Raw genomic sequence first — 27,255 nt, 5'->3', positions numbered from 1 at the left:
TCGCCACGTCGTTAATATTCATGAGACCCTTCCGCACCATAGTAGGATCTGTAAACACGAAGTAAGCGCACACCACACACTCACACACACGCACACTGGGGATTTCCACCCAAGCGCTTGTTTCCTTCACTTGTTTTGCTTTCGATCTGAAGAGCGAAATCAAGCCCATTTGACTTTTCGTTTTGTTATCGAGAACTACAAATTGTCAAGACTCCTCACAGACTATTTGCTTTTATTCCTGGAGTGTTTTCCACGCGTCGCAGGTAATAAATCGCATTTCCGCATGTATTTATGGGGGCTCGCATGAATATAAGTGCATGTTTATGCTGTAGGCCACGTAGGGTGAGTGTAAAATCGAAAGTCAAGGGGTGTTTGGATCCAATGGGAATCAAGGAATGTTTATTTTCACTTTTGAGTTGACTTGACAACACTAACACACTTATTTGAGGAGGTTGAAGTCTTCTGGTTCAGTGTACTGTAAGAATGATTGGGCCACTTTGGACGCCACAATGTCATTTTACAGTAAGTACAGTGCAGACCTATTGAATAACACGTGTTTTATTATCAAATTATGCTGTTGAGAAGTTTGCATGGACTTGTGGATATTGTTATTGACTTACATGGGTGTAACATTGGCACTGCAATGGAAAGAGTCTGTCACGAACTGGTGCAACAATATCTGTATCAGTGATAAGCTGAGACATATAGCTTGATATTCACATGGCATGTTAAAAACGGGTTTCTTTAAGAAATAGAGCTCATAATCTAATGCTTTCCATTTATGTTGGCACATAAAGTGAAATATCCAGTACAAGTGAGCTAGAAACGCTAACATCAGCTGATATAAGACCAGTATTTCGTCATGCTTCCCTAGTTATTGAGTTATGGTTTTGTGATTGTGTTTTAACAATGTTGCATCATAATTCTCATGTTAGTATGCAGTGAAATGCATGCATGTTGTTGTTCACTTCGTAATGGACCATAAAAGCTCAAAGGTCTGAGTGACAAACGTACGATTTTAAAGAGTGCGTTTTCTTTGTGATTAACTATAAACCTTTTTACGAGCTCAAATTGGTCAATCGGTAACTTTTGATTTGCATATTCAAGAATCAAGAAACATCATGCAGTTCTGATGTCTGTCATCATGCATGATCAATATTACAGGTTTAGCCACATGCACGAACACACACTTCTGCGTCCTCTGTTTGTGTTGTCATTCAGGGCATGACTCATGGAGCAAAAACCAATCTTCTCATAATCATTTTGTTTGCCGTAACTTTCAGTAAATTGTGATTCAGACGGTCTTTCCTGGTGCTTTGCTTTCAGAAATGGGGTTAAAGTTTGTCATCTTTCTTCCTGGAAAGTCATGAAGGAATGTACAACCTGTTGAAGGAGGAAAAGCTGCTGTCAAACCGTGACAAATGCCAGATCTCTCTCTCTTTTTCTCTAGGACAGCATGCCGGTAGAGAGAATGCGTATGAGGCCGTGGTTAGAAGAGCAGATAAACTCGTGTAAAATACCGGGGCTCAAATGGGTCAACAAGGTACAGTGACTGTGCTAGTCTTTTTATAGCATGGATTTTTTTTAAAACTATAATCGCCATGAGCACGATGCTATTACTCGTGAAGTGTTTTGTCATTTTAAAGTGCACACATGCAGGGTGTGTCTTGGTCCGTGACATGTTTTGCATGTTCTTTGCCTGCAGGAGAAGAGAATATTCCAGATTCCATGGATGCACGCCGCGCGACACGGATGGGATGTGGAGAAAGATGCTCCTCTCTTCCGAAACTGGGCCATACATACAGGTGCAGTCAGCATGAACACTGACACGTGTCAACATAAACACACACATACCGACTGAGTGTGAAAATCTCGTACTCTGAAGCCGATCTGGTTAAAACTCGGATGCTGTTTTTGCATTTGCCGAGACGAGCTGTTGTTGTTGGCATTGTTGTTGTTTGGGAGTTTTGAATGGTTGCTACGGTTTATAGTTGATTTCTAGGGTTTTCTGGGTGGATGCTGGGATTTTACTAGTTGGTTGGTGGGATGTACTGGGAGGATGCTGGTTTTACTAGTTGGTTGGTGGGGTGTACTGGGAGGATGCTGGTTTTACTAGTTGGTTGGTGGGATGTACTGGGAGGATGCGGGTTTTACTAGTTGGTTGATTGGGTGTACTGGGAGGATGCTGGTTTTACTAGTTGGTTGGTGGGATGTACTGGGAGGATGCTGGTTTTACTAGTTGGTTGATTGGGTGTACTGGGAGGATGCTGGTTTTACTAGTTGGTTGATTGGGTGTACTGGGAGGATGCTGGTTTTACTAGTTGGTTGGTGGGATGTACTGGGAGGATGCTGGTTTTACTAGTTGGTTGGTGGGGTGTACTGGGAGGATGCGGGTTTTACTAGTTGGTTGATTGGGTGTACTGGGAGGATGCTGGTTTTACTAGTTGGTTGGTGGGATGTACTGGGAGGATGCTGGTTTTACTAGTTGGTTGATTGGGTGTACTGGGAGGATGCGGGTTTTACTAGTTGGTTGGTGGGATGTACTGGGAGGATGCGGGTTTTACTAGTTGGTTGGTGGGATGTACTGGGAGGATGCTGGTTTTACTAGTTGGTTGATTGGGTGTACTGGGAGGATGCTGGTTTTACTAGTTGGTTGGTGGGATGTACTGGGAGGATGCTGGTTTTACTAGTTGGTTGGTGGGATGTACTGGTAGGATGCTGGTTTTACTAGTTGGTTGATTGGGTGTACTGGGAGGATGCTGGTTTTACTAGTTGGTTGGTGGGATGTACTGGGAGGATGCGGGTTTTACTAGTTGGTTGGTGGGATGTACTGGTAGGATGCTGGGGTTTAACTAGTTGGTTGATTGGGTGTACTGGGAGGATGCTGGGATTTTACTAGTTGGTTGGTGGGATGTACTGGGAGGATGCTGGGGTTTTACTAGTTAGTTGGTGGGAGGTACTGGGAGGATGCGGGTTTTACTAGTTGGTTGGTGGGATGTACTGGTAGGATGCGGGTTTTACTAGTTGGTTGGTGGGATGTACTGGTAGGATGCTGGGGTTTTACTAGTTGGTTGATTGGGTGTACTGGGAGGATGCTGGGATTTTACTAGTTGGTTGGTGGGGTGTACTGGGAGGATGCTGGGATTTTACTAGTTGGTTGGTGGGGTGTACTGGGAGGATGCGGGTTTTACTAGTTGGTTGGTGGGATGTACTGGTAGGATGCGGGTTTTACTAGTTGGTTGGTGGGATGTACTGGGAGGATGCTGGGGTTTTACTAGTTGGTTGGTGGGATGTACTGGGAGGATGCGGGTTTTACTAGTTGGTTGGTGGGATGTACTGGGAGGATGCTGGGGTTTTACTAGTTGGTTGGTGGGATGTACTGGGAGGATGCGGGTTTTACTAGTTGGTTGGTTGATGTACTGGGAGGATGCTGGGATTTTACTAGTTGGTTGGTGGGATGTACTGGTAGGATGCGGGTTTTACTAGTTAGTTGGTGGGATGTACTGGGAGGATGCGGGTTTTACTAGTTGGTTGGTGGGATGTACTGGTAGGATGCGGGTTTTACTAGTTGGTTGGTGGGATGTACTGGGAGGATGCGGGTTTTACTAGTTGGTTGGTGGGATGTACTGGGAGGATGCGGGTTTTACTAGTTGGTTGGTGGGATGTACTGGGAGGATGCTGGGGTTTTACTAGTTGGTTGGTGGGATGTACTGGGAGGATGCTGGGGTTTTACTAGTTGGTTGGTGGGATGTACTGGGAGGATGCGGGTTTTACTAGTTGGTTGGTTGATGTACTGGGAGGATGCTGGGATTTTACTAGTTGGTTGGTGGGATGTACTGGTAGGATGCGGGTTTTACTAGTTAGTTGGTGGGATGTACTGGGAGGATGCGGGTTTTACTAGTTGGTTGGTGGGATGTACTGGTAGGATGCGGGTTTTACTAGTTGGTTGGTGGGATGTACTGGGAGGATGCTGGGATTTTACTAGTTGGTTGGTGGGATGTACTGGGAGGATGCTGGGATTTTACTAGTTGGTTGATGGGGTGTACTGGGAGGATGCTGGGATTTTACTAGTTGGTTGGTGGGGTGTAACGGGAGGATGCAGGTTTTACTAGTTGGTTGATTGGGTGTACTGGGTGGATGCGGGTTTTACTAGTTGGTTGATGGGATGTATTGGGAGGATGCTGGGATTTTACTAGTTGGTTGATGGGGTGTAACGGGAGGATGCAGGTTTTACTAGTTGGTTGATTGGGTGTACTGGGAGGATGCGGGTTTTACTAGTTGGTTGGTGGGATGTACTGGGAGGATGCGGGTTTTACTAGTTGGTTGGTGGGATGTACTGGGTGGATGCGGGTTTTACTAGTTGGTTGGTGGGATGTACTGGTAGGATGCGGGTTTTACTAGTTGGTTGGTGGGATGTACTGGGAGGATGCGGGTTTTACTAGTTGGTTGGTGGGATGTACTGGGAGGATGCTGGGATTTTACTAGTTGGTTGGTGGGATGTACTGGGTGGATGCGGGTTTTACTAGTTGGTTGATGGGATGTATTGGGAGGATGCTGGGATTTTACTAGTTGGTTGGTGGGGTGTACTGGGTGGATGCGGGTTTTACTAGTTGGTTGATGGGATGTATTGGGAGGATGCTGGGATTTTACTAGTTGGTTGGTGGGGTGTACTGGGTGGATGCGGGTTTTACTAGTTGGTTGATGGGATGTATTGGGAGGATGCTGGGGTTTTACTAGTTGGTTGGTGGGATGTACTGGGAGGATGCGGGTTTTACTAGTTGGTTGGTGGGATATACTGGGAGGATGCGGGTTTTACTAGTTGGTTGGTGGGATGTACTGGGAGGATGCGGGTTTTACTAGTTGGTTGGTGGGATGTACTGGGTGGATGCGGGTTTTACTAGTTGGTTGGTGGGGTGTACTGGGAGGATGCGGGTTTTACTAGTTGGTTGGTGGGATATACTGGGAGGATGCCGGTTTTACTAGTTGGTTGGTGGGATGTACTGGTAGGATGCTGGGGTTTTACTAGTTGGTTGATTGGGTGTACTGGGAGGATGCTGGGATTTTACTAGTTGGTTGGTGGGATGTACTGGGAGGATGCTGGGATTTTACTAGTTGGTTGGTGGGATGTACTGGGAGGATGCTGGGATTTTACTAGTTGGTTGGTGGGATGTACTGGGAGGATGCTGGGATTTTACTAGTTGGTTGGTGGGATGTACTGGGAGGATGCTGGGATTTTACTAGTTGGTTGGTGGGGTGTACTGGGAGGATGCTGGGGTTTTACTAGTTGGTTGGTGGGATGTACTGGGAGGATGCGGGTTTTACTAGTTGGTTGGTGGGATGTACTGGGAGGATGCGGGTTTTACTAGTTGGTTGGTGGGATGTACTGGGTGGATGCGGGTTTTACTAGTTGGTTGGTGGGATGTACTGGGAGGATGCGGGTTTTACTAGTTGGTTGGTGGGATGTACTGGGAGGATGCGGGTTTTACTAGTTGGTTGGTGGGATGTACTGGGTGGATGCGGGTTTTACTAGTTGGTTGGTGGGATATACTGGGAGGATGCCGGTTTTACTAGTTGGTTGGTGGGATGTACTGGTAGGATGCTGGGGTTTTACTAGTTGGTTGATTGGGTGTACTGGGAGGATGCTGGGATTTTACTAGTTGGATGGTGGGATGTACTGGGAGGATGCTGGGATTTTACTAGTTGGTTGGTGGGGTTTACTGGGAGGATGCTGGGATTTTACTAGTTGGTTGGTGGGATGTACTGGGAGGATGCTGGGATTTTACTAGTTGGTTGGTGGGATGTACTGGGAGGATGCTGGGATTTTACTAGTTGGTTGGTGGGATGTACTGGGAGGATGCTGGGGTTTTACTAGTTGGTTGGTGGGATGTACTGGGAGGATGCTGGGGTTTTTCTAGTTGGTTGGTGGGATGTACTGGGAGGATGCTGGGGTTTTTCTAGTTGGTTGGTGGGGTGTACTGGGAGGATGCTGGGTTTTATTAGTTGGTTGATGGGTGTACTGGGAGGCCACTTATTTGATAAATCCAAAGATTCCAACACTATATATATATATATATATATATATATATAAACAGTATATATGTGATATTCTCAATCTTATATATAGTTTATTTCTACATCTGTATTTAATGAAGGCAATACAAATATAAGAAGCTGAAGTGATCAAGAAATGTTATTCTATATTATAAGTGTGTCTGGTTTTCCACTGCCATTTCTTTAGGTAAATATCAACCAGGTGACAAACCGGACCCCAAAACATGGAAGGCAAACTTCCGCTGTGCCATGAACTCCCTGCCCGACATAGAAGAGGTGAAGGACAAAAGCATCAAAAAGGGAACAAACGCCTTCAGAGTTTACAAGATGCTGTCAGCGTCTGAGAGGCACTCAAAGAGAGGTCAGTCGATAACACGCACCCCTACTGGCACTAGCAACCTTTACACGGACACCTTTTGAACTTTAGTGTTCACACTGCACGGATATAGTTTCCCGCTGTTTGCACCAACTATTCTCCTTCATCGCTTCTTTTCTTCGTTTTAAAGAGCAGACTTTATATGTATGTATTTCTCTGATGAGCACTGCTGCGGGATGAGGGTTCAGGAGTGCGGTTCCAGCGGGGTTATTAGGGTCTAGTGTTGTCAAAAAACTCGGTACTTCGGTACCAAGTCGGTACTAAAAAAAAAAAAAATGTTACGGTACCAGCTTTTCTAGGTACCGAGTACCAGGTTAATCCAGTTCTGTTCTAGACGCGATGTCTGAAACGTGCACAGTTGCGTCCTCTTTAACGCTGATATGGCTCTCTCTCTCTCTCTGAATCCACTTGTTGAAACGAAAGGAGGAAAGAGCCACATATGGAAATATTTTGGATTAGGCTAATGTCACGTTGCCATAAGAGGCCGATTACATGCAAATTCGCAATTTCAAATATAGGCGTGATTCAAGCGCGCTCCTAATAAAAACTCGTTGGCGTTGCATAGCAACGACAGACGCCGCGTGAGAGCAAGCGCTTTGGAAAGAATAAGCACGCGCAAAAATATAATTAAAAAACACGCGCGACATGTGAACGGCCTCTAAAGTGCTTTCGGGGTAGTTTTACGAGTACATGAGCACAGTAGTATCTACCCGACACCAGAGTACTATGGTATTAGTATTATCATTTAATGTCAATGCCAGTTCTAGGCGTATTCTTGCCTTTATAACTCAGCAGGTTTAAAAAGCCTTTTTAAAATTAAATATGAATGCCGTTTTAGATTAAATAAAAGGACAGTCAAGTCAAATAAAACATGTTTTATGGTAATGCTACAAAGATACCATTCATAAACATTACTTAGTTATCAACACATTGAGTGAACAATATATGTTTACAACATTAATTAATGTTTGAAAATGTTATTTATTACAAACACCTGATTGTTCATGTTTGTTCACTTAATTCATTGTGCATTAAATAAATAATGGATTAAAACTTTACAAACAACTTTAAAAATGTGTTAGTGTATACTATTGTTTATTTTATGTCATTTTATCTAATCTTTTTCTAAAGTGTTTATAATACGAATGTACAGTTTCCATACTTGTAACCGTGATAAACACTTAAATATATGTAAATTTAAACTAAGCTTTGGTACCGAAATTGGTACCGAGAACCGTGAATTTTAACTGGTATCGGTACCGAATACTGAAATTTTGGTACCGTGACAACACTATTAGGGTCCATGTAAACACTGCTACTGACTTCATCACAGACACACACCTGACATGCCTGGACATGATGATGTGGAGTTTAAAGACATTTCTCATTTCAAACCATAGCACTCAAGTGGTATTTGTAGTGATACCATTTTAATTTTAGTTCAAGTTTTGGCATTCCTGTTGTGCGTTTTGGACATTTGCATTAGTTTGTTTTTAAACAGTTTTTATGAATTATTATTTCAGTTTAGGTATTTGAGTAGAACTTAAACTGCATGAAAATTAAGTCTGAAGGTTTTTTTTTTTACATTTTAATTTATTTGTTAAAATTAAATTTATTTTGAAGTGACACTTTTTTCATGGTTTTAGTGTTAGTTAACTATAATAATTCTGCTATGATCCCACTTAGTCTGTGTGATGTGTCTCACAAAAGCTGAGAAGAAAATATGTTCATGTCATATTTCACCCCCAATTTTTTTTAATTAATTAATTTTTCTACATTATTTCCAGGACAATATAATACCTTTTTCTTCAACTTATCATTACTGCAATGCAATCGTTATACATATACACATGTAGTACCGGTCTAAAGTTTGGAAACATTACCATTTTTAATATTTGTAAATAGAAGTGTCTTATGCTCTTTAAAACAGTACTATTGTGAAATATTATTACAATTTAAAATAATAGTTTTCTATTGTAATATATTTTAAAATATAATTTATTTCTGTGATGCAAATCATCATCATTAAACATGATCCTTCAGAAATCATTGTCATTATCAATGTTTATAACCTGTGATACTTTTTCAGGATTTATTGATGAATAGTAAGTTAAAAAGAACAGCATTTAATCAAAACCCATTATTAATTGTTATTAATGTCTCTTCCTTTAGTACAGCAAAGCTCAATGTTAAGGATGTTTTTATTCTTTTCTTTAAACTTCAAAAATTTCGCAAGTTATTTAAGATCCTCAGGTACTGTAGGTCTAACAATGGCCATAATATTCTGGCAGAAAATATAGAGAAATTAAATAAAGATTAATCGCATCCAAAATAAAAGTTTGTGTTTACATAATAAATGTGGGTGCACTGTGTATAATTATTTTGCATATATAATATATATAACACACATGCTTGAATATATTTAAGACATATGTTCATGTATATACTGTATATAGATTTATATATAATTTATATTCTATATAAATATAAATATTTTATATACTGTATAAATATTTTTTTTCTTAAATATACATGCATGTGTGTGTATTTATATATATATAATATATAACATAATTATCATATAATTATAAATAACAATTATAATTTCAATAATATATGCTCATGCTGTAACATATGAAAATATTTGATTTTGGGGTTTAAAAGGACTTCATGATTTGCATGCATTGATCTAGATGTGTGTGTGTGTGTGTTTCTCACAGGAAAGAAGCGAGTTGCTGAAAAAGAAGAAAAGCTGAAGGTATGAACTCTCACTTTTGGGTGTGTGTTGTTGTGTGCAGTCAGAAAAGCTGCAGTGATATATAGGTTGTTATCCGAGTTGACTCAGGTGTGTGTGTGTGTGTTAACCAGTGTCCCGAGGCCTCCAGCTGGGAGAACAGCAACGGCTCGTCCCCGGTGACTGTCAAGCAGGAGGAGGATTACTACGGCACAGGTACAGTCCGGATCCACCCGCCACACCTGTGCCACGGTCATGTGACCTAACACAGGTGGAACCTGTTCTCAACACTTTTTCCTGTTTACACTTTTACACACAACCAGGTCGTGATTCTCAGGTGTTGAATTGACCGATAAATGACGCCATTATGATGAGTGTCTTAAAACTGGGCTTATTGACACTAGTTCAACCAAAAACATTTTTACTTAAAGGGATAGTTCACCCCAAATTGCAAATCACCATCATATTTGATGCATAGATTTAATCAATATATACAAAGTTGTTATTATTATGATTACTAAATACAAATATAAAATACATATCAAGCCATTCAAGTGATTTGTTTTAGGGCTGTTATAACTTTATATTTAATAAAGAATGACTTCTGCTCTGGTTGGACAGAATTTGAAAGGGTTATTATATTATATTATATTATATTATATTATATTATATTATATTATATTATATTATATTATATTATATTATATTATATTATATTATATTATATTATATTATATTATATTATATTATATTATAAATATTATATGCTTTTGTTTGTTTTTTAAAGAGACCCCTAAGATAACTTGGGAGATAATTATATTATTGTTATGTTTTAATAACTAAAAATGAACACTTTTCAATGGCTTGTTGTGAAGGTATTATTATTATTAGTTTAATAATAATGTTTTGTATTTTGTATAAAATATTTTTAAATTATCATCTTAATTATAATTATATCAACAACAAAAATTTTAGGGGGAAAATGATACAAAAAAAAATTATTTCTAAAATAATTACCAAAATATTATTACTTAAAATACCCCTGAAACACTTGTGAATTGCTTAATGCGTATTTATTTTTTATTTTTTAAAATATTTTGTTGTATCATTTTCCCCCCAAATATTTAGTTGTTTTATTAAAATAATAATCTCATATTTGATACAAATAATAATAATAATATAAAATTATTGTATATGAAAATACAAAGAATTATAATTAAAATAATTATAATAATAATACCTACACATCGAGCCATTGATGTCATGCTTTTTTAAAGAGAAACTTAATGTGTATTTTATATTTTTATTTATTAATCATTTATTAAATATAATTTAAAATATTTTATTAAAATGTATTATTGATAATAAGTGTGTTAAATGTGTTCTCTCTCAGGGTTATCTTAGGAGTCTCTTTAAAAAAGAATAAAAGCATGACTTGTGGTGTGAGCGAATATGAAAGGCTCCTTGAAAACACAACAGCGTTTGTTCAGTGTTCCTCAGTCACTTGCTGCAAATACCCACAATGCTTCAGGCTTCTCCTGATGTTGTCGTGCCTCTCCTGTCCGAGTTCACCTACATTATAAAACACATGCATCGCTTCACAGCCTTTCTCTCAAACACCTCAAACTTTGAGTTGTGAAATATGAAACTCATATTCCACCCCATAATCAAAGCAGAAAAGGACTTTTATATTATTTTAGGATTATTTTTGACTTTTTTTTACCCACCAAATTCCCATACTAAAATTGTATTAATTCTAATTAATGTAAATTAATATTATTTTAGTTTTTATTTTAGTTTTATCATCATTTTATTAATATTTTGAATATTCTTAGTTTTTTAGGTTTTATATTAATTTCCTGTTGTGCTTTTCTTTTATTTCAGTTGTAGTTTTTGCATATAATAAATGTAGTGCTTCAACATAAACACATTTCAGTTTATTTGCTAAAGCCAACAATTTTTTTTCGTTTCATAATATTCAACAAATATTTATGTTTTATTTTATTATTTCAGATTTATTTCAGTTACCAAAAATTAATATTATATTATTTAAGTTTTTATTTATATCATTATTTTAGTTAAAAAATCACATTAATTTAGTTTTTTTTTTGTGATGTGCTTTTGTCATTAAATATTGCTATTTATATTTAATTCAGTTTTATTCCACTTTTTGTTATTTCTACTTAATAATATTAGTGCTTCAACATTTTCATGCCACCAATTTTTCAACAAATATTTGTTTCAGCTTTATTTCAATGACCAAAAATTTTATTTTTGTTCAATAAAAATCAACATGAATTATATTCAGTACACAAATGACATGCACTTTATGCAAAACATTTATTTAAAAAACAAATAGTAGAAATAATATGACTTGAACATGTTCGTCAACACAAGATTCATCCTTTAATATTTAGGAGGTGATATGATCCCACAAACCTGTTTATCCAGATCTCCTTGTTTCTGTGTTTATTCACGTCCTCCTGACTCAGTAATGCACACTATCGGGGTAAAAGGTGAGCTCAGTGTGTGTTTGTTTTTGCAAGTCAGCATTGATATGAGCCGAGGTTTGCGATACACATTGAATTGGCAAAGAAATAAACCAACAGCAACGTAATTCATTTACAAAAAGCCTTTCAGCCGGTTAATTTGTTTTTAACATGGTTTCCACTGCATCATTTGGTTATAGAGTCATGGGAAATCGAGTTCAGCTGCATGTGTGCTCGGTGAAAAATGAAATCTCACACAGATACAGAAAACACACTCACTTCCCACTTCACTGTTCTCCATATTCACTCTCTCTTCCTTCTTGCCGTTCCTCAGAGGCTGACGGGCGGGACGACCACCTGATCATCAACGACCTTCCTGACGTGTGTCAGACCATCGAGGTGGTGACGGAGAACGAGGATCAGGCCGTGACCTCCAGTGACCTCCGCGACCTCTACCCCCTGCAGATCTCCCCCGTCTCCTCGTACGGAGGTTGGTTGGACGCGTGCACTCGCATCCCTTTAGTATGGAAGCTTTTGTCCGACACGGGATACAAAAAACAATATCTTTTTATCGTTCATTATTCTGACTAATTTTCTCAGATTTTAGATATAAACTTGCAATTGCGAATTATATCTCACAATTCAGACTTTTTCCCTCTATTGTAGGTTAAAAGTCCGAATTGCAAAATATAAACGTTCAATTTGGACTTTTTTCGCAATTGCAACTAAGTTTTAAAGTCCAAATCGCAAGTTATAAAGTTACAAAATTTTTAATAAACTCACAATTCACAGTTTATTCAAAGTTCTTGCAATTGCTAATTTATATCCCAAAAATCTGACTTTTTTTCCCTCAATTTTTTTTTTCTCAGAACTGTTTATATCATGCAATTGTGACTTTTTTTGTGCAATTGCAAATTTATACCCCACAAATCTGACCTTTTTCCCTCAATTGTACGTTTACAATCCGAATTGCAAAAAAAAAACGTTTAATTTGGACTTTTTTCGCAATTGCAAGTTATATAGTCCAAATTGCGAGATATAGTTGTTTTATATCTCATAATTCTGACTTTTTTTTCTCAGAACTGTTTATATCATGCAATTTTGACTTTTTTTCCACAATTGCAATTTATAAAGTTAATATTGCGAGATATAAACTCGCAATTGTAAATTTATATCACACAATTCTGACTTTTTCTTGCAATTGTAAATTTATATCCCACAAATCTGACCTTTTTCCCTCAATTTTTTTTCTCAGAACTGTTTATATCATGCAATTGTGACTTTTTTCTGCAATTGCAAATTTATATCACACAAATCTGACCTTTTTCCCTCAATTGTACGTTTACAATCCGAATTGCAAAAAATTAACCGTTCACTTTAGACTTTTTTCTCAACTGCGAGTTATAAAGTCCGCATTGCGAGATATAAAGTTGTTCTATATCTCATAATTCTGACTTTTTTTCTCAGAACTATTTATATCCTACAATTTTGACTTTTTTCCCGCAATTGTAAGTTATAAAGTTAATATTGTGAGATATAAACTCATAATTTTGACTTTTTCTTGCAATTGCTAATTTATACCCCACAAATCTGACTTTTTTCCCTCAAATTGTACGTTAAAAGTCCGAATTGCATAAAATTAACGTTCAATTTGGACTTTTTCGCAATTGCGAGTTATAAAGTCCACATTGCAAGATATAGAGTTTCTTTATATCTCATGATTCTGACTTTTTTTCTCAGAATTGGGAGATATAAACTTGCAATTGCGAGTTTATACTCGGAAAATTTATATCTTACAATCTTTTCGCAATTGCAAGTTACATAGTCCAAATTGTGAAATATAAAGTTGTTTTATATGAATTCTGTGAGTTTGTATCATGCAATTATGACTTTTGTTGGGCAATTGCAAGTTGCGAGATATAAAGTCGCAATTGAAAGATAAAAATTGCAAGATTGCAATTTCGAGGAAAAAAAAGTCAGATTTGTGATTATATATTTTTGAATTATGAAATATAAATTCACAATTCTTAGAAATAAAGTTGCAATTCTGACTTAATAAATAACTCCAGTTAATGTCTCAATTTAAAAAAAAAAGTCATAATTGTGAGATGGAAAAATCTCAGTGTTTGTATTCCTTAGTGGAAACAAGCTTCCATAACTTAGCCTTGACTATATTCACATTAATCCAGCATGGCCTTCAGAGCCTTACATCTGTCCAAATTTTGATGGTGTAATTTTGGAGATTTGCACACACTGAACTGTGTTTGAGCCGTGATGACGCAGTTTAATCTCCACTTTTTAATCAATAGGAATTTCCAAACCCGATAGATTTGCAAATCGCAATTGAGTTTTGATTTCGATTATTAAACAATTATTGTCACTCTTCCTGTAAAGCCCAAACTTAACGTACAAATCAGTAAAATCATGTAAGGCGACTTTCGCAAAATGGGATGTGCGTGATATTAAAAAATAGTATGTACGTATAATGTAAAGGGCTGTCACTTCTGTGAACAATCCTGGTCGATTTTTGAGACTGAAGTGTTCATTGAATCGATTTTCAACATCTAAAGACGTTTCCATTTTCAACACCAAATCAAATATAGGCAAATCCACGGACACAAATACAATTTTTTGAGATTCACCTATATATTGTAATTTGCCTTTTTTTATTGTAATACTGATGGTTTACTTATTTTTTTTATATTTTTTTGTTCTATCGAAATTGATATCAGGAATTGTGAAATTTCACTGATATCTAAAATTTTGTCATTGCAAACTTATATCCCACAAATATATATACTTGAAATACACTGCTATCGTTAAATAAACAAGGTTTGGTCATGTGACCCACTCATAGTATTACAATATTGACACAAATAATCGTGATTATGATTTTTGCCACAATCAAGCAGCCCTTCTTGTGTTTGTGAACAAACAAATCAGCATTAGAAACATTCTCACATCAAGAGACATTTACTTGTGAAAATATATATAGTCTGAAATAAATTGAGTTTGCATAAAAAGTTAATTTTCGGATTTTTATTTTTGTTTTAAGGCATAAACTAACTTTATTTTTTATAAATATTTCAGAACACAAGACTTAATATCATAGGTCACTGTATGTTTATTCAAGAACGTTTAGATATTTAGATATTATGCAATACTGAGGAAGCAAATCATTTATTGCAAAGTAGATACAGTCAAAAGTTCATCAAAACAAAATGACATTACTTAATTCTGATTGACTATTTGACTAAATTTTTTAGATTTTTTTTTTTTTTTTTTTTTTAGAATTTTTTAGACTACATTTTTTAGATTTGACTAAATATCTGCCAATGGGCTCAAAAAAATAATCTTCTTTTTGAATTTTGAAGTTTATTTTGACCCCAATGCTTGCTAATTCAAGTAAATGTATCTGTATTTTAACAATGTTTAGCTATTTTTTACTGGAATGTGTGACTGCGCTCCTTATTTGAGAAAAAGGTCTTCATTTTAAATGAGCTTGAGTCTCCTCTTGAATCGTGTTTTGAGGCGTTGAGGTGTGTGTGTGTGTGTTGGCCGTGTTGTTCAATGTCCATTAGAGATCTCAAGGACACGCGTCTGCGTCACGCCGGCCGTACTTCTGTACTGTAACGGAGTTAATGTGTAACGCTGAGGCCAGAACACACACCTGATTCAGTCCAGCTATACGTGCATGTGATGCACTGAAGTGTTTCAAGGGTTAATTCCCCCAAAAATGAAACGTCTGTCATTATTTACTCTCCCTCATTTCGTTCCAAACCCGTAAGACTTTTGTTCGTCTTCGAAACACAAATTAATATCTTTTTTGATCAAATCTGAGAGATTTCTGTTCCTCCATTGACAGCTACGCAACTACCGCTTTGAGTAAGGTTGGGAAAATCCATTTCGATTCTTCTTATCAATTCCTTTAGTGAGTATTTTAAAGGGATACTCCACTTTTTTTGGAAATAGGCTCATTTTACAACTCCCTCTGTGTTTTTTTTACCGTTTTCGAATCCATTAAGCTGATTTTCTGATATTTAGAAGAATATCAGTAACCAGATAATTTTTGGTCTCATTGACTTCCATAGTAGGAAAAAAAATACTACGGTAGTCAATGAGACCAGAAACTGTCTGATCACTGATATTCTTCTAAATATCAGAAAATCAGCTTATTGGATTCGAAAACGGTAAAACTCGACTGTGGGGTAGTTGTAAAATGAGCCTATTTCCAAAAAAAGTGGAGTATCCCTTTAACATGTCATATGTGTGTGTTTGTGTAACTATTGGACGGCTCTTAAAGTGACAGCACTAATATTCCTGCATTAACACTAATCAAACAATTAAAGAGTGAAAACGCTTAAAATATCTAATGTATATTTTATTCATGAAGCGCAGTGTTATTTTACAATACAGTTACAGTTAATCACGGTTTATTTCAATCGCATCTTTGTTCAGTTTCATCTATTTGTTGCGATTTGCTAATTTTTTGTCTTTAATAATGCTCGATATTCATATTAGTTCGGCTAGTTGTGTGAGTGTTATTTAACCTTCTTTCGTGGTATTCAGCTTATTTATTTATTTTATTTTATTTTATTTATTTATTTAATCGGGACAGTGCACTTTAATGGACAGACTAACATTTCTGTAAAGACTGTAAATGAGAATAATTTTCACCTGTAGTCCCGAGTTAAATGTTAAAGCTTCAGTTAAATGTTTTACAATAAGACTAAATGTTTTTTTTTTTTTACCTTATTGGAATCGAAATTAGAAATCGATAAGCAGAATCGAAATCGACGCTTCAAAAAGTTCATAAAGAGATGGTAAAACTAATCCTTACGAATTGACCGGTTTAGTCCAAATTTCCACTTTATATGATGAACAGATTTAATTTAGATTTAAATGGATGGTTGTGGTTTGATAGACCATTTTGCAAGATGTAAACAACATTGGTCCAGAAGCACTTCCTGTTTCAGTTTGTAACTGTTTTCTTTATTTCACATGTAAAGAAAACATCTTAAAGATGTTTGTTTAAATTTTCGATTCAGTTTTAAATGTTCTGTTGGTTGTATTTTATCCCAGCTTATATGTAGTGTTAAAAAACTGAAACAGGAAGTGCTTCTGGACCAGTGTTGTTTACATCTTGCGAAATGGTCTATTGGCTGATCTCATGTGAGTGATAGGTTAAAGCTCCGCCCACATCCCCAGAGAAGAAAGCTATTCTGATTCAACATTATTAAAACAATAATGATGTGCACGGATAATCATTTATGAGCAATATTCCATAAAATGGTCATGGTGACTTTAATACTCAGTCCCAACAAGCTTACAGTCACAGCATTTCCTAACGAGCTTCATCTTTTCCCTACGGGAGCGAGTTACGAGTAAGGAATGCAAATGACTTCCTGCAGTAGTTAAAAAAAAAAACTTGACCGTGTTGAATGCGGGATGAACTCGTTGTTGGCTTATGAGCACTTGTTCGGTATCTCTTGCACACGGACGGGAATGTTGACTCATGTCCTGTTGTTCTGTGTTTTCCAATCAACAATCCTGTTTTTTTTTTTTTACTCAGATGTGCCTGGGGCTCAAAGTGATGGTTTTACTGGATGAAAGTGTTGAGATATTTATGGTAAACACGAACACAATGCCAGACTTTCTTTTAGTTTTTATGATTTATACACTCTAAAAAATGCTGGGTTGTTTTAACCCAATTTTGGGTCAAATATGGACAAACCCGAAATGTTGGGTTAAAAATGTAATGTAAAAATTTAACCCAACGGCTGGGTTAGTCCATATTTGACCCAAAGTTGGGTTAAAACAACCCAGCATTTTTTAGAGTGTATCATCCAGTATCTCCACAACACTTTAAAAAGCCCTTATTACACCCTTTTAAAGAGTCTTGATGTATTTTCAGGCTCTACTAGATTATTCTCCATTGTTGCGGCTCCTCTCTTCCCAGTCTGTCAGTATCGCTCTGTTTACTTCCTGTCTCCGCCTTCTGAAAGCACACTGTGCTCTGATTGGTCGGCTGGAGCAGTGTGTTGTGATTGGTCGAGCGCTTTGAGTGTGTTTGGGAAAGTCCCGCCCCTTTAACACACTACTAACTAACTCAACCAAGCCCCGCCCCTTTATTCTGCGCATGAATTATTATAATGAGGAATATTGTTCCCGAGACTACAATGGAGGCGTTTCAGGAGTTCAGAAACACAGATCTGGAGTGTTTTGATGGTCAAACACACTAAAAAAAGAAGAACGTGTAGAAAAAAAGGCGCCTCGAATGTAAAGCATTAGAAATAATGACCGTCCCTGAGGACACTGTATCTGTTAACTTTTAAATCGTGTAAGTGTTGAATATCTATGGCTTACAAACCGCCGAGTATTTTTGTTTTATCCACCCATATCCGATAACCTGTCAGTCAGGAAATCCCTGATAAATCTGATTTGTTTTCTTTTGTCTTCCAGCAGAGAGCGACACAGACAGCGCCAGCGAGGAAGACTCCAAAGAGGTATGTGCAAAAATAACATTTAAAAAAACTATAAGACACAGAACAGCATTGTTAATGCAGTGAAAGTGGCCAAAACGAAGAGTGCTTTTAATGGGTGTGTACAAGCAATTCCCAGAATCCTTTTGTGTACAGGTTTGTTGGTTTAATGCGACTGCCTCAGGGCTTGTGACGAAATGAATTGTGGTTAACGGCCAAAACACACTGCGACGGTTGATTTCACACAATGACAGTGCACTTAAAGTTGGTATGAAAGAAGTTGTGGTCTATTGTTCTGAATATCAAGAACACATGTGGGCGGAGCTTGATTGAGTCTGTGTGGATTTGATTGGATGGTTGTGTTTTAGCCATGTGAGTGACAGGTTATAGCCCCGCCCACATCATCATAGAAGAGAAGAGATGCTGCGAGAGGAATTTATTCTCATTCAAGATTAAGAGACATGCATTAAAAATAAAAGATGCATGGATAAATAATTTTTCCATTATTCCTTAAAAGAGTAGTTCATTTAAGAAAATTTCCTGATAATTTATTCACCCCCACTTCATCCAATATTCATGTTTTTCTTTATTCAGTCGGGAAAAAAAAAGAAATGACAGTTTTTGAGGAACACACTCTAGGATTTTTCTCCATATAATGGACTTCAATGGGGTCCAAACGGGTCGAAGGTCCAAATGAGAGTTTCAGTGCAGCTTTAAACGATTCTGGACGATGAATAAGGGTCTTATCTAGACAAACCAGCCGACATTTATAACGAAATACACATTTATATACTTTTAACCACTAATGCTGGTCTTGCACGAGCTGTGATGCGACACACATTATGTAATCAGGTTGAAAGGTCAAGCGTGATGTAGGCGTAAGTACAGGCAGAGCGAACGTGCAAAGACTAAGTCAAACGCCATTTACAAATAAAAGGTAAAACAACGATGTCGGATGATTTTAAAGTTGGAGGAGAAAATTAGATGGAGTTTTTCACTCTACTCTACATTTACCGCCTGACCTTTCATCGTGATTACATAAAAACGTGCAAGTCAAGCATTTGTGGTGAAAAGTATATAAATGTGTATTTTGTTATAAATGTCCGCTCGTTTCGCTAGATAAGATCCTTATTCATCGTCTGGTGTCGTTTAAAGCCCTTTGAAGCTGCACTGAAACTCTCGTTTGGACCTTGAACCGTTTGGACCCCATTGAAGTCCATTATATGGAGAAAATCCTGGAATGTTTTCATCAAAAACCTTCATTTCTTTTCGACTGAAGAAAGAAAGACATGGACATCTTGGATGAGATGGGGGCGAGTAAATTATCAGGAAATTTTAATTTCTAAAGTGAACTACTACTTTAGTTTAAAATACTTAAAGGAGTAGTTCACTTTTAAAAAAAACTTTTGCTGATAATTTACTCGCCCCCATGTCATCCAAGATGTCCACGTCTTTCTTTCTTCGGTCAAAAAGAAATGAAGGTTTTTGATGAAAACATTCCAGGATTTTCTCCATATAATGGACTTCAATGGGGACCAAACGGTTCAAGGTCCAAATGAGAGTTTCAGTGCAGCTTCAAAGGGCTTTAAACGACACCAGACGATGAATAAGGGTCTTATCAAGCGAAACAATTGCTCACTTAAAAAATAAATGAAAAAGTTTAAGTTTAATAAGCACAAATGCTCGCCTTGAGTCATTTCGTTTGTTGAATGAACCAAATGACTCGAAAAAAGATTCGTCCATTTTGATGAACAGAAGAGTCACGAACGCGCATCACAGAACAGAGCAAGGCGAGCATTTGAGCTTATAAAACTTAAACTTTTTTACTTATTTTTTAAATGAGTGATCGTTTCGCTTGATAAGACCCTTATTCATCGTCTGGAATCATTTAAAGCCCTTTGAAGCTGCACTGAAACTCTCATTTGGACCTTGAACCGTTTGGTCCCCATTGAAGTCCATTATATGGAGAAAATCCTGGAATGTTTTTATCAAAAACCTTCATTTCTTTTAAAACGTAAATGCGAGCTGCATTCTCAGCATCGCCACACGAGGCGCTATCATATAAACGTCATGCTTGTATAGCTTGAGGAGAATATATTTGTAGCTTATCGGTTTGACGGCACAGATATTCAAAGAAAGCTTTATCGCACTCTTGTACTGAATACACAGCAACACAAACTGGCATTTGCATATGTGCATAGAGGACGTCTGTGTGTGTCTCGAGGCTGTGAAAGGCTTGTTGTGGCCGTTGAGGGTTACGTTTAAAGCGCTGTCAGTGCTCAACTGTTTGCTCAGTCGTTTGTCTAACTAACCCGAGCGCTGGTTCACGTCGGCTTCTTGTGTGTGATACTGTGATGCTCTGAGCGAGCGCTGGCACAGCTGCTTTGAGTAAACTATTCTCGGGTCATTTCCTCAGTGTAATGTTTTATAATTAGTCTTGTAGAAGCTTGCCAGATCTTTATAAACCAACTGTACCTTACCGTATAAATCTATTTGGCTGCTTACAAACAAACAATATAAACACACAGTTTAACCGTGAGCCTTTTTAGGTGAAGGATAGAAGGTTGATGCAGAAATATGTTGCAAAAAATGTATTGTAAAAGTGCCTTTGTGAATGCATTAAAAAAGCATTCATTATGTGTAGGTTAATATACAGTTGTGGGTAATAGTAAGGGATATTTGTTTTTAATGATCCTATAAGTCTGGTTAAACCATTAAATATGAGGAAAATATTTTATATATTTTTTTAAATTTGAGGTTAGAACAAAATATTAAACCTGGTTATGGTATTTATCTGATATTACTGGGCAAAAAAAGGTGAACTACAACTACATATGCTTGTTTACGCCACAGAATAAAACATTTTAAAAGGTAATTGCGACTTTTTATCTCACAATTCTGACTTTATTTCTATGAATTGTGTGTTATAAAGTTAGAATTGTGTTTTAAAGTCAGAATTGTGTTATAAAGTCAGAATTGTGTTTTAAAGTCAGAATTGTGTTATAAAGTCAGAATTGTGTGTTATAAAGTCAGAATTGTGCATTACAAAGTCAGAATTGTGTATTATAAAGTGTTATAAAGTCTGTATTGTGAGTTATAAAGTCAGAATTGTGTGTTATAAAGTCAAAATTGTGAGTTATAAAGTCAGAATTGTGTATTATAAAGTGTTATAAAGTCAGTATTGTGAGTTATAAAGTCAGAATTGTGTGTTATAAAGTCAAAATTGTGAGTTATAAAGTCAGAATTGTGTTTTAAAGTCAGAATTGTGAGTTATAAAGTCAGAATTGTGTGTTAAAGTCAGAATTGTGTGTTATAAAGTCAGAATTGTGTGATATAAAGTCAAAATTGTGTTATAAAGTCAAAATTGTGAGTTATAAAGTCAGAATTGTGTGTTATAAAGTCAGAATTGTGTGTTATAAAGTCAGAATTGTGTTATAAAGTCAGAATTGTGTGTTATAAAGTCAGAATTGTGTGTTATAAAGTCAGAATTGTGTTATAAAGTCAAAATTGTGAGTTATAAAGTCAGAATTGTGTGTTATAAAGTCAGAATTGTGAGATATAAAGTCAGAATTGTGAGTTATAAAGTCAGAATTGTGTGTTATAAAGTCAGAATTGTGAGTTATAAAGTCAGAATTGTGAGATATAAAGTCAGAATTGTGAGTTATAAAGTCAGAATTGTGAGTTATAAAGTCAGAATTGTGAGTTATAAAGTCAGAATTGTGTGTTATAAAGTCAGAATTGTGTTATAAAGTCAGAATTGTGTGTTTTAAAGTCAAAATTGTTTTTTAAAGTCAGAATTGTGTGTTTTAAAGTCAGAATTGTGTTACAAAGTCAGAATTGTGTGTTATAAAGTCAGAATTGTGTGTTATAAAGTCAGAATTGTGTTATAAAGTCAGAATTGTGTGTTTTAAAGTCAAAATTGTTTTTTAAAGTCAGAATTGTGTGTTTTAAAGTCAGAATTGTGTATTATAAAGTGTTATAAAGTCAGAATTGTGAGTTATAAAGTCAGAATTGTGAGTTATAAAGTCAGAATTGTGTGTTATAAAGTCAGAATTGTGTGTTATAAAGTCAGAATTGTGAGATATAAAGTCAGAATTGTGAGTTATAAAGTCAGAATTGTGAGATATAAAGTCAGAATTGTGAGTTATAAAGTCAGAATTGTGTGTTATAAAGTCAGAATTGTGTTATAAAGTCAGAATTGTGTGTTTTAAAGTCAAAATTGTTTTTTAAAGTCAGAATTGTGTGTTTTAAAGTCAGAATTGTGTTACAAAGTCAGAATTGTGTATTATAAAGTCAGAATTGTGTGTTATAAAGTCAGAATTGTGTTATAAAGTCAGAATTGTGTGTTTTAAAGTCAAAATTGTTTTTTAAAGTCAGAATTGTGTGTTTTAAAGTCAGAATTGTGTATTATAAAGTGTTATAAAGTCAGAATTGTGAGTTATAAAGTCAAATTTGTGAGTTATAAAGTCAGAATTGTGTGTTATAAAGTGTTATAAAGTCAGAATTGTGTGTTATAAAGTGTTATAAAGTCAGAATTGTGAGTTATAAAGTGTTATAAAGTCAGAATTGTGAGTTATAAAGTGTTATAAAGTCCGAATTGTGTGTTATAAAGTGTTATAAAGTCAGAATTGTGAGTTATAAAGTGTTATAAAGTCAGAATTGTGTGTTATAAAGTGTTATAAAGTCAGAATTGTGAGTTATAAAGTGTTATAAAGTCAGAATTGTGAGTTATAAAGTGTTATAAAGTCAGAATTGTGTGTTATAAAGTGTTATAAAGTCAGAACTGTGTGTTATAAAGTGTTATAAAGTCAGAATTGTGTGTTATAAAGTCATAATTGTGAGATATAAACATTCTGAGAATTGTTTTCTTTAATTATATTTTATTCTGTGGTGGAAACAAACAAAAAACGTATAGTAAAGTCAAAAGAGCTCACACTGTGTGACGCTGTGCGGAGAAACAGAGCTGAGGCTGGGTCCAAACGCAGTGTAGCTTTATTAACAAACTTGAAACAAGACACAAGACTAGAAGCAGGACTCGAGAATCATGAAAGCACCAACGTAACACACATAAATTCAAACAACCAACAAAGACAGGGCAGAAACACAGGGCTTAAATAATCAAGGACAAACGAGTTAGACAAGATAACAAGGGGGCGTGAGAAATGAGAAACACCTGGGATAAATAATAGACGGCCAATAACTAATAACGAAAACACACAAAACCACTTTGTGACACACTGACTACAACATAATCACTTATTAATATTTTCAAGTTCTCTCTAGTTGTTTTTTTTTTTAACGTGTGTCTACAATTTCTGGTGTTGCACAATTTACTCTGATTCATCACTATCATCATCACAAATCAATCGACTCCAAGCACAACTACGCTAAACGCTTAGACAATTTGACCCAGTTCCTGTTAACGTTGTGTCAATTAAGGTGGAATTCTTTAATTGTGGCAAAACGTGCGAGAGATGAATCATCAATATTTTGGTCTATTTTTAAAGCGCACACACATTAGATCTGCTGGGAGAGAGGTTAGTCCGCTTGGAAGACAGATGTGTTGAAAAGCAGCACACACACACACACACACACTGAAAGCCACACAACTAATGTCGATGTTTTAAATGCCTGGTCTTGTGATTTATGTTTGATGCCTGAGATTGTGGCTTTTCCTATTTCCCGTTTGCGAGCGCTCTGTGTGTGTCCACGTGGATCTGTGTGTGTGTGTGACATCGAGCCGCTGTTTTCGGTTCCTGCGCCTCAGATCTGTGACGCAGAGAGCGAGAGAGAGAGAGAGAGAGAGAGAGAGTGTACGCTCACATGCACTCACACTCTCACACACTCACGCACACACAACAAATAATACAATAAATAAATAACAAATTGATTTAAATAAAAAAATATATCATTTAGAAATATAATTAATTGTAATAATTCTAATTTAGATAGATAAATAGATTATATATGGATATTATATATATCGAAAACCAAGTAATACAAATTGATTTCAATTAATATATGATTATAATAGATTTAATCTTACAATGAACAGCATATTTTATATTATATTAATATTATTTTATTTCGTAACAAATAAAAAATGACTAAAAAGGATATATATATATATATATATGTGTGTGTGTGTGTGTGTGTGTGTGTGTATAAACCGATTTTTAATGAATTTATCAAATATTACGGCGGTTTATATCCTACACCTGCACCGCTGTTAGTGTTTGTCTGCCCTCCTGATGTTTGGCTTCTCAAGCCCTTCTGGAAGGTGTGTGTCCTCAGTGTGTCGTCAGGAAGCGTGTGTGTATCTGCAGTGTGTGATAGTCGACTCTGCCAGGGAAACAATAGCAGCTGTAAATAATCACTGATCTGAGAGCTGTTAAAACACTGAGTGTGTGGACGCCAACTAACGTCTTTCTGGAGAGAACAATGAAAGGCTTGAAGCGGAAGTGGTGTGTGTGGCGGGGATTATCGTAATCTGAACAAAAGGAAGTGTGTGTGTGTTTATGACATAACTTCAGGTTGTAATTCATGAAAATATAGTGATGTTTCCTGGTTAGAGGAATATTGACAGACCTTTGTGCTCTGGATCGCGACACTGAAGCTCAGTTACTGTTAAAAACACACTCACCACTGCTTTTAAAACGATTTAGCAACACATCTGCGTGTTCACAGTTCACAGGGGTTTTCAAACGGGTCCTGGACCCCGGGGGGGCCGAAAGCCAGTCTAGAGGAAAACAGTGTAAAAACTAATAAAGTAATACAAATAAAATGAAAGTAAAGTAAAAAATATGTATTATTTTAATAAATAAAAAGACATTTTAATAATAATATTGATTTATTTAAATAAAAAATAAATTAATAAAAATGCCTAAAATAAATTATTATAAGAGATTAAACAGAATTTTTATTATATTTTTTATTTTATTATTAAAAATAAATGTTATTGATTTTAAAATTGTGTAAATAATTAAATAATAAATATATCATTTTAATAGAATAAACTAAATTTTGATTAAAATAATACATTTCATTTACATTTAATAAATGCAAATTGATTTCAAATAAGTGTAAAAAGGAAAAATAAATAAAATGAAAGTAAATGCATATCTAAAAACATTTCATTATAATAAAGAAATATTTATTTTAGTAAAGAAATGTTTAAATCTCTATTTTTTAATAAATAAAATGTGTAAAATAATAATGGGATCAAACTATTTTTTTTATTAAATAAATGCAGACTGATTTTAAAACTGTATAAAAACTTATAAAATAATAAAATAAATGAAAGCAAATACATAACTAAAACATTTGATTATAATAAATAAATAGATATTTTAATACAAAATATTTAAATGAAAAAAAGCCTAAATAATAAATAAATAAATAATTCTAATATATTAAACAATTTTGATTAAAAATAAAAAAAATGCATTTTATTAAAATTAAATGTTAATTGATTTAAAAATTATAAAATAATAAATATATAATTATAATAGAATAAACATAAATTTTGATTAAAATAATACATACAATAATAAAATAATACATTTACATTTCATTTAATGAATGCAAATTGATTTTAAATAAGTGCAAAAAGGACAAATAAATTAATAACTAAAATGAAACATTTAATTATAATAAAGAAATATTTATTTTAGTCAAGAAATATTTACATTTTGAAAAAAAAAATGTGTGAAATAATAATGGGATTAAACTACATTTTTATTTAATAATTTTAAAACAGTGTAAAAAAATAAAAAATAAAATGAAAGCAAATACATAACTAAAACATTTGATTATAATAAATTAATAGATATTTTAATAAGAATATTTAAAGATTTATTTAAGCCTAAATAATAAATACATATAATAGATTAATTAAAATTTTGAATAAAATAATACATGGAAATTTTTAAATTTAAGAAATAGAAACGTAATATATATATATATATATATATATATATTTTTTACTTTTTCTCCGATTTCTAAAAGATTGTGCTGGTATTTAATCTGAGTATTCTTGTATATTCTAGTGTCCATATATGCGATATGATCCCTGACAGTGCTTTTGTGTTTCCTGCAGCGCCTCCAGGCCTCACTGTTCGGACTCGAAGACAAGAAGCGGATGCCCCTTCCCGGCATGTCCTCCTTCATCTCTCCCGACAAGCCCAACTTCAAGATAACCACCGTCCGAGACTCCGCCCCCTTCCCTGGTGGGACGTCCTGGGACAACCCCTTCCCCTCATCCCCGCTCCCGCCGGGACCCTCGGGCGCACCGGCGGCCCACGAGAGCCGAGCCAGCGTCATCATGAAGACTCCCGACGTGTCCAAGTCCTCCGTCAAGAGTTGCTGATGACCAAACCCCGAGGTGGACGCGTGGAGAACACTATCAGCCATTTTAGCCATGACCTATGAGCTCACGGGACACACATGGACCATCCCACGGGAGCTGAACCACATCCTCCCAAACAGGAAGTGACACGTGAGCTGAAATTCAGGGAGTCCGTAAGCCATTCTGAATGTGTAAATAGGAGGGATCGTTGCCTAATTGCCTTTAGCCGCCCGAGCACCTTATGGAGAGGAATCAGTGACTTTAGTAGCTCGCAATCATGACGTTTTACCAGATATGCACATAAACAGCATAATATTAACTTATCTTAAGACCTTCAGTGCGAGCCAATATATTTTTATACCTTTATGCAATGGCGTTTTACATTTATAGGCCCTGTGATGTAAACAATCCTGTGTGAATTAGTGGTTTTTATGACGAAACAAAGCACTTGTTTTTATGATTTTGGTTTTTTTTTAAAGAAAAATGTAATCTTTTTAATGTGTCTCTTTCTACTGTATGTGAACATAAAAAGATGTGTGTGTGTGTGTGTGTGTGTGTGTGTATGTGTGTGCTGCTTGTCTTGTGTTCGTCTACAGCAGTGTATTCAAGTCCTGGATAATGTGTGCGATCTTTATACACATTCAAGGGCTTCTGTAATGATTCTGGTGTATAAAAATCACGTGATCATGACAATAAATGACAGACTACACTGTTTGGGCCAGAGTTGGGTTGTTTGCTGTGTGTCTGTACTGAAGACATTAAAGAGAATCACTTGG

The 27,255-nt window shown here is 35.6% G+C and overlaps 1 protein-coding gene across 3 annotated transcripts; it reads left to right on the top strand.

The window, feature by feature from the left end:
• Positions 1–80: 80 nt before the first annotated feature.
• On the top strand, positions 81–27,255 carry irf2b (interferon regulatory factor 2b). 3 transcript variants are annotated; one of them, XM_039655032.2, is made up of 9 exons: positions 81–263; positions 1,451–1,543; positions 1,706–1,805; positions 6,239–6,412; positions 9,148–9,185; positions 9,296–9,377; positions 11,985–12,140; positions 18,113–18,156; positions 26,231–27,255. In XM_039655032.2, the coding sequence occupies exons 2-9, from the start codon at positions 1,457–1,459 to the stop codon at positions 26,498–26,500; spliced, it is 951 nt and encodes a 316-aa protein (XP_039510966.2). In that variant the 5' UTR covers positions 81–263; positions 1,451–1,456; the 3' UTR covers positions 26,501–27,255. The 3 variants fall into 3 exon arrangements, with proteins under 3 accessions (XP_039510966.2, XP_039510965.2, XP_039510964.2); XM_039655031.2 differs by lacking the exon at positions 81–263 and adding an exon at positions 338–522 and having other exon boundaries at positions 18,116–18,156; XM_039655030.2 differs by lacking the exon at positions 81–263 and adding an exon at positions 345–522.

The sequence above is a fragment of the Pimephales promelas genome, chromosome 9, assembly GCF_988280905.1.
Source record: "Pimephales promelas chromosome 9, fPimPro1.hap1.1, whole genome shotgun sequence".
Taxonomy (NCBI): domain Eukaryota; kingdom Metazoa; phylum Chordata; class Actinopteri; order Cypriniformes; family Leuciscidae; genus Pimephales; species Pimephales promelas.
Note: the sequence above shows the minus strand (reverse complement) of the source record. Positions and strands in the feature narration are given on the sequence as shown.

Coding starts and splice junctions, on each gene's coding strand:
- irf2b (XM_039655030.2), top strand. CDS start 484: ATGATTGGGCCACTTTGGACGCCACAATGTCATTTTACA. Junction 1,806..6,238: donor AAACTGGGCCATACATACAG/GTGCAGTCAGCA, acceptor CCATTTCTTTAG/GTAAATATCAACCAGGTGAC. Junction 18,157..26,230: donor GCGAGGAAGACTCCAAAGAG/GTATGTGCAAAA, acceptor TGTTTCCTGCAG/CGCCTCCAGGCCTCACTGTT.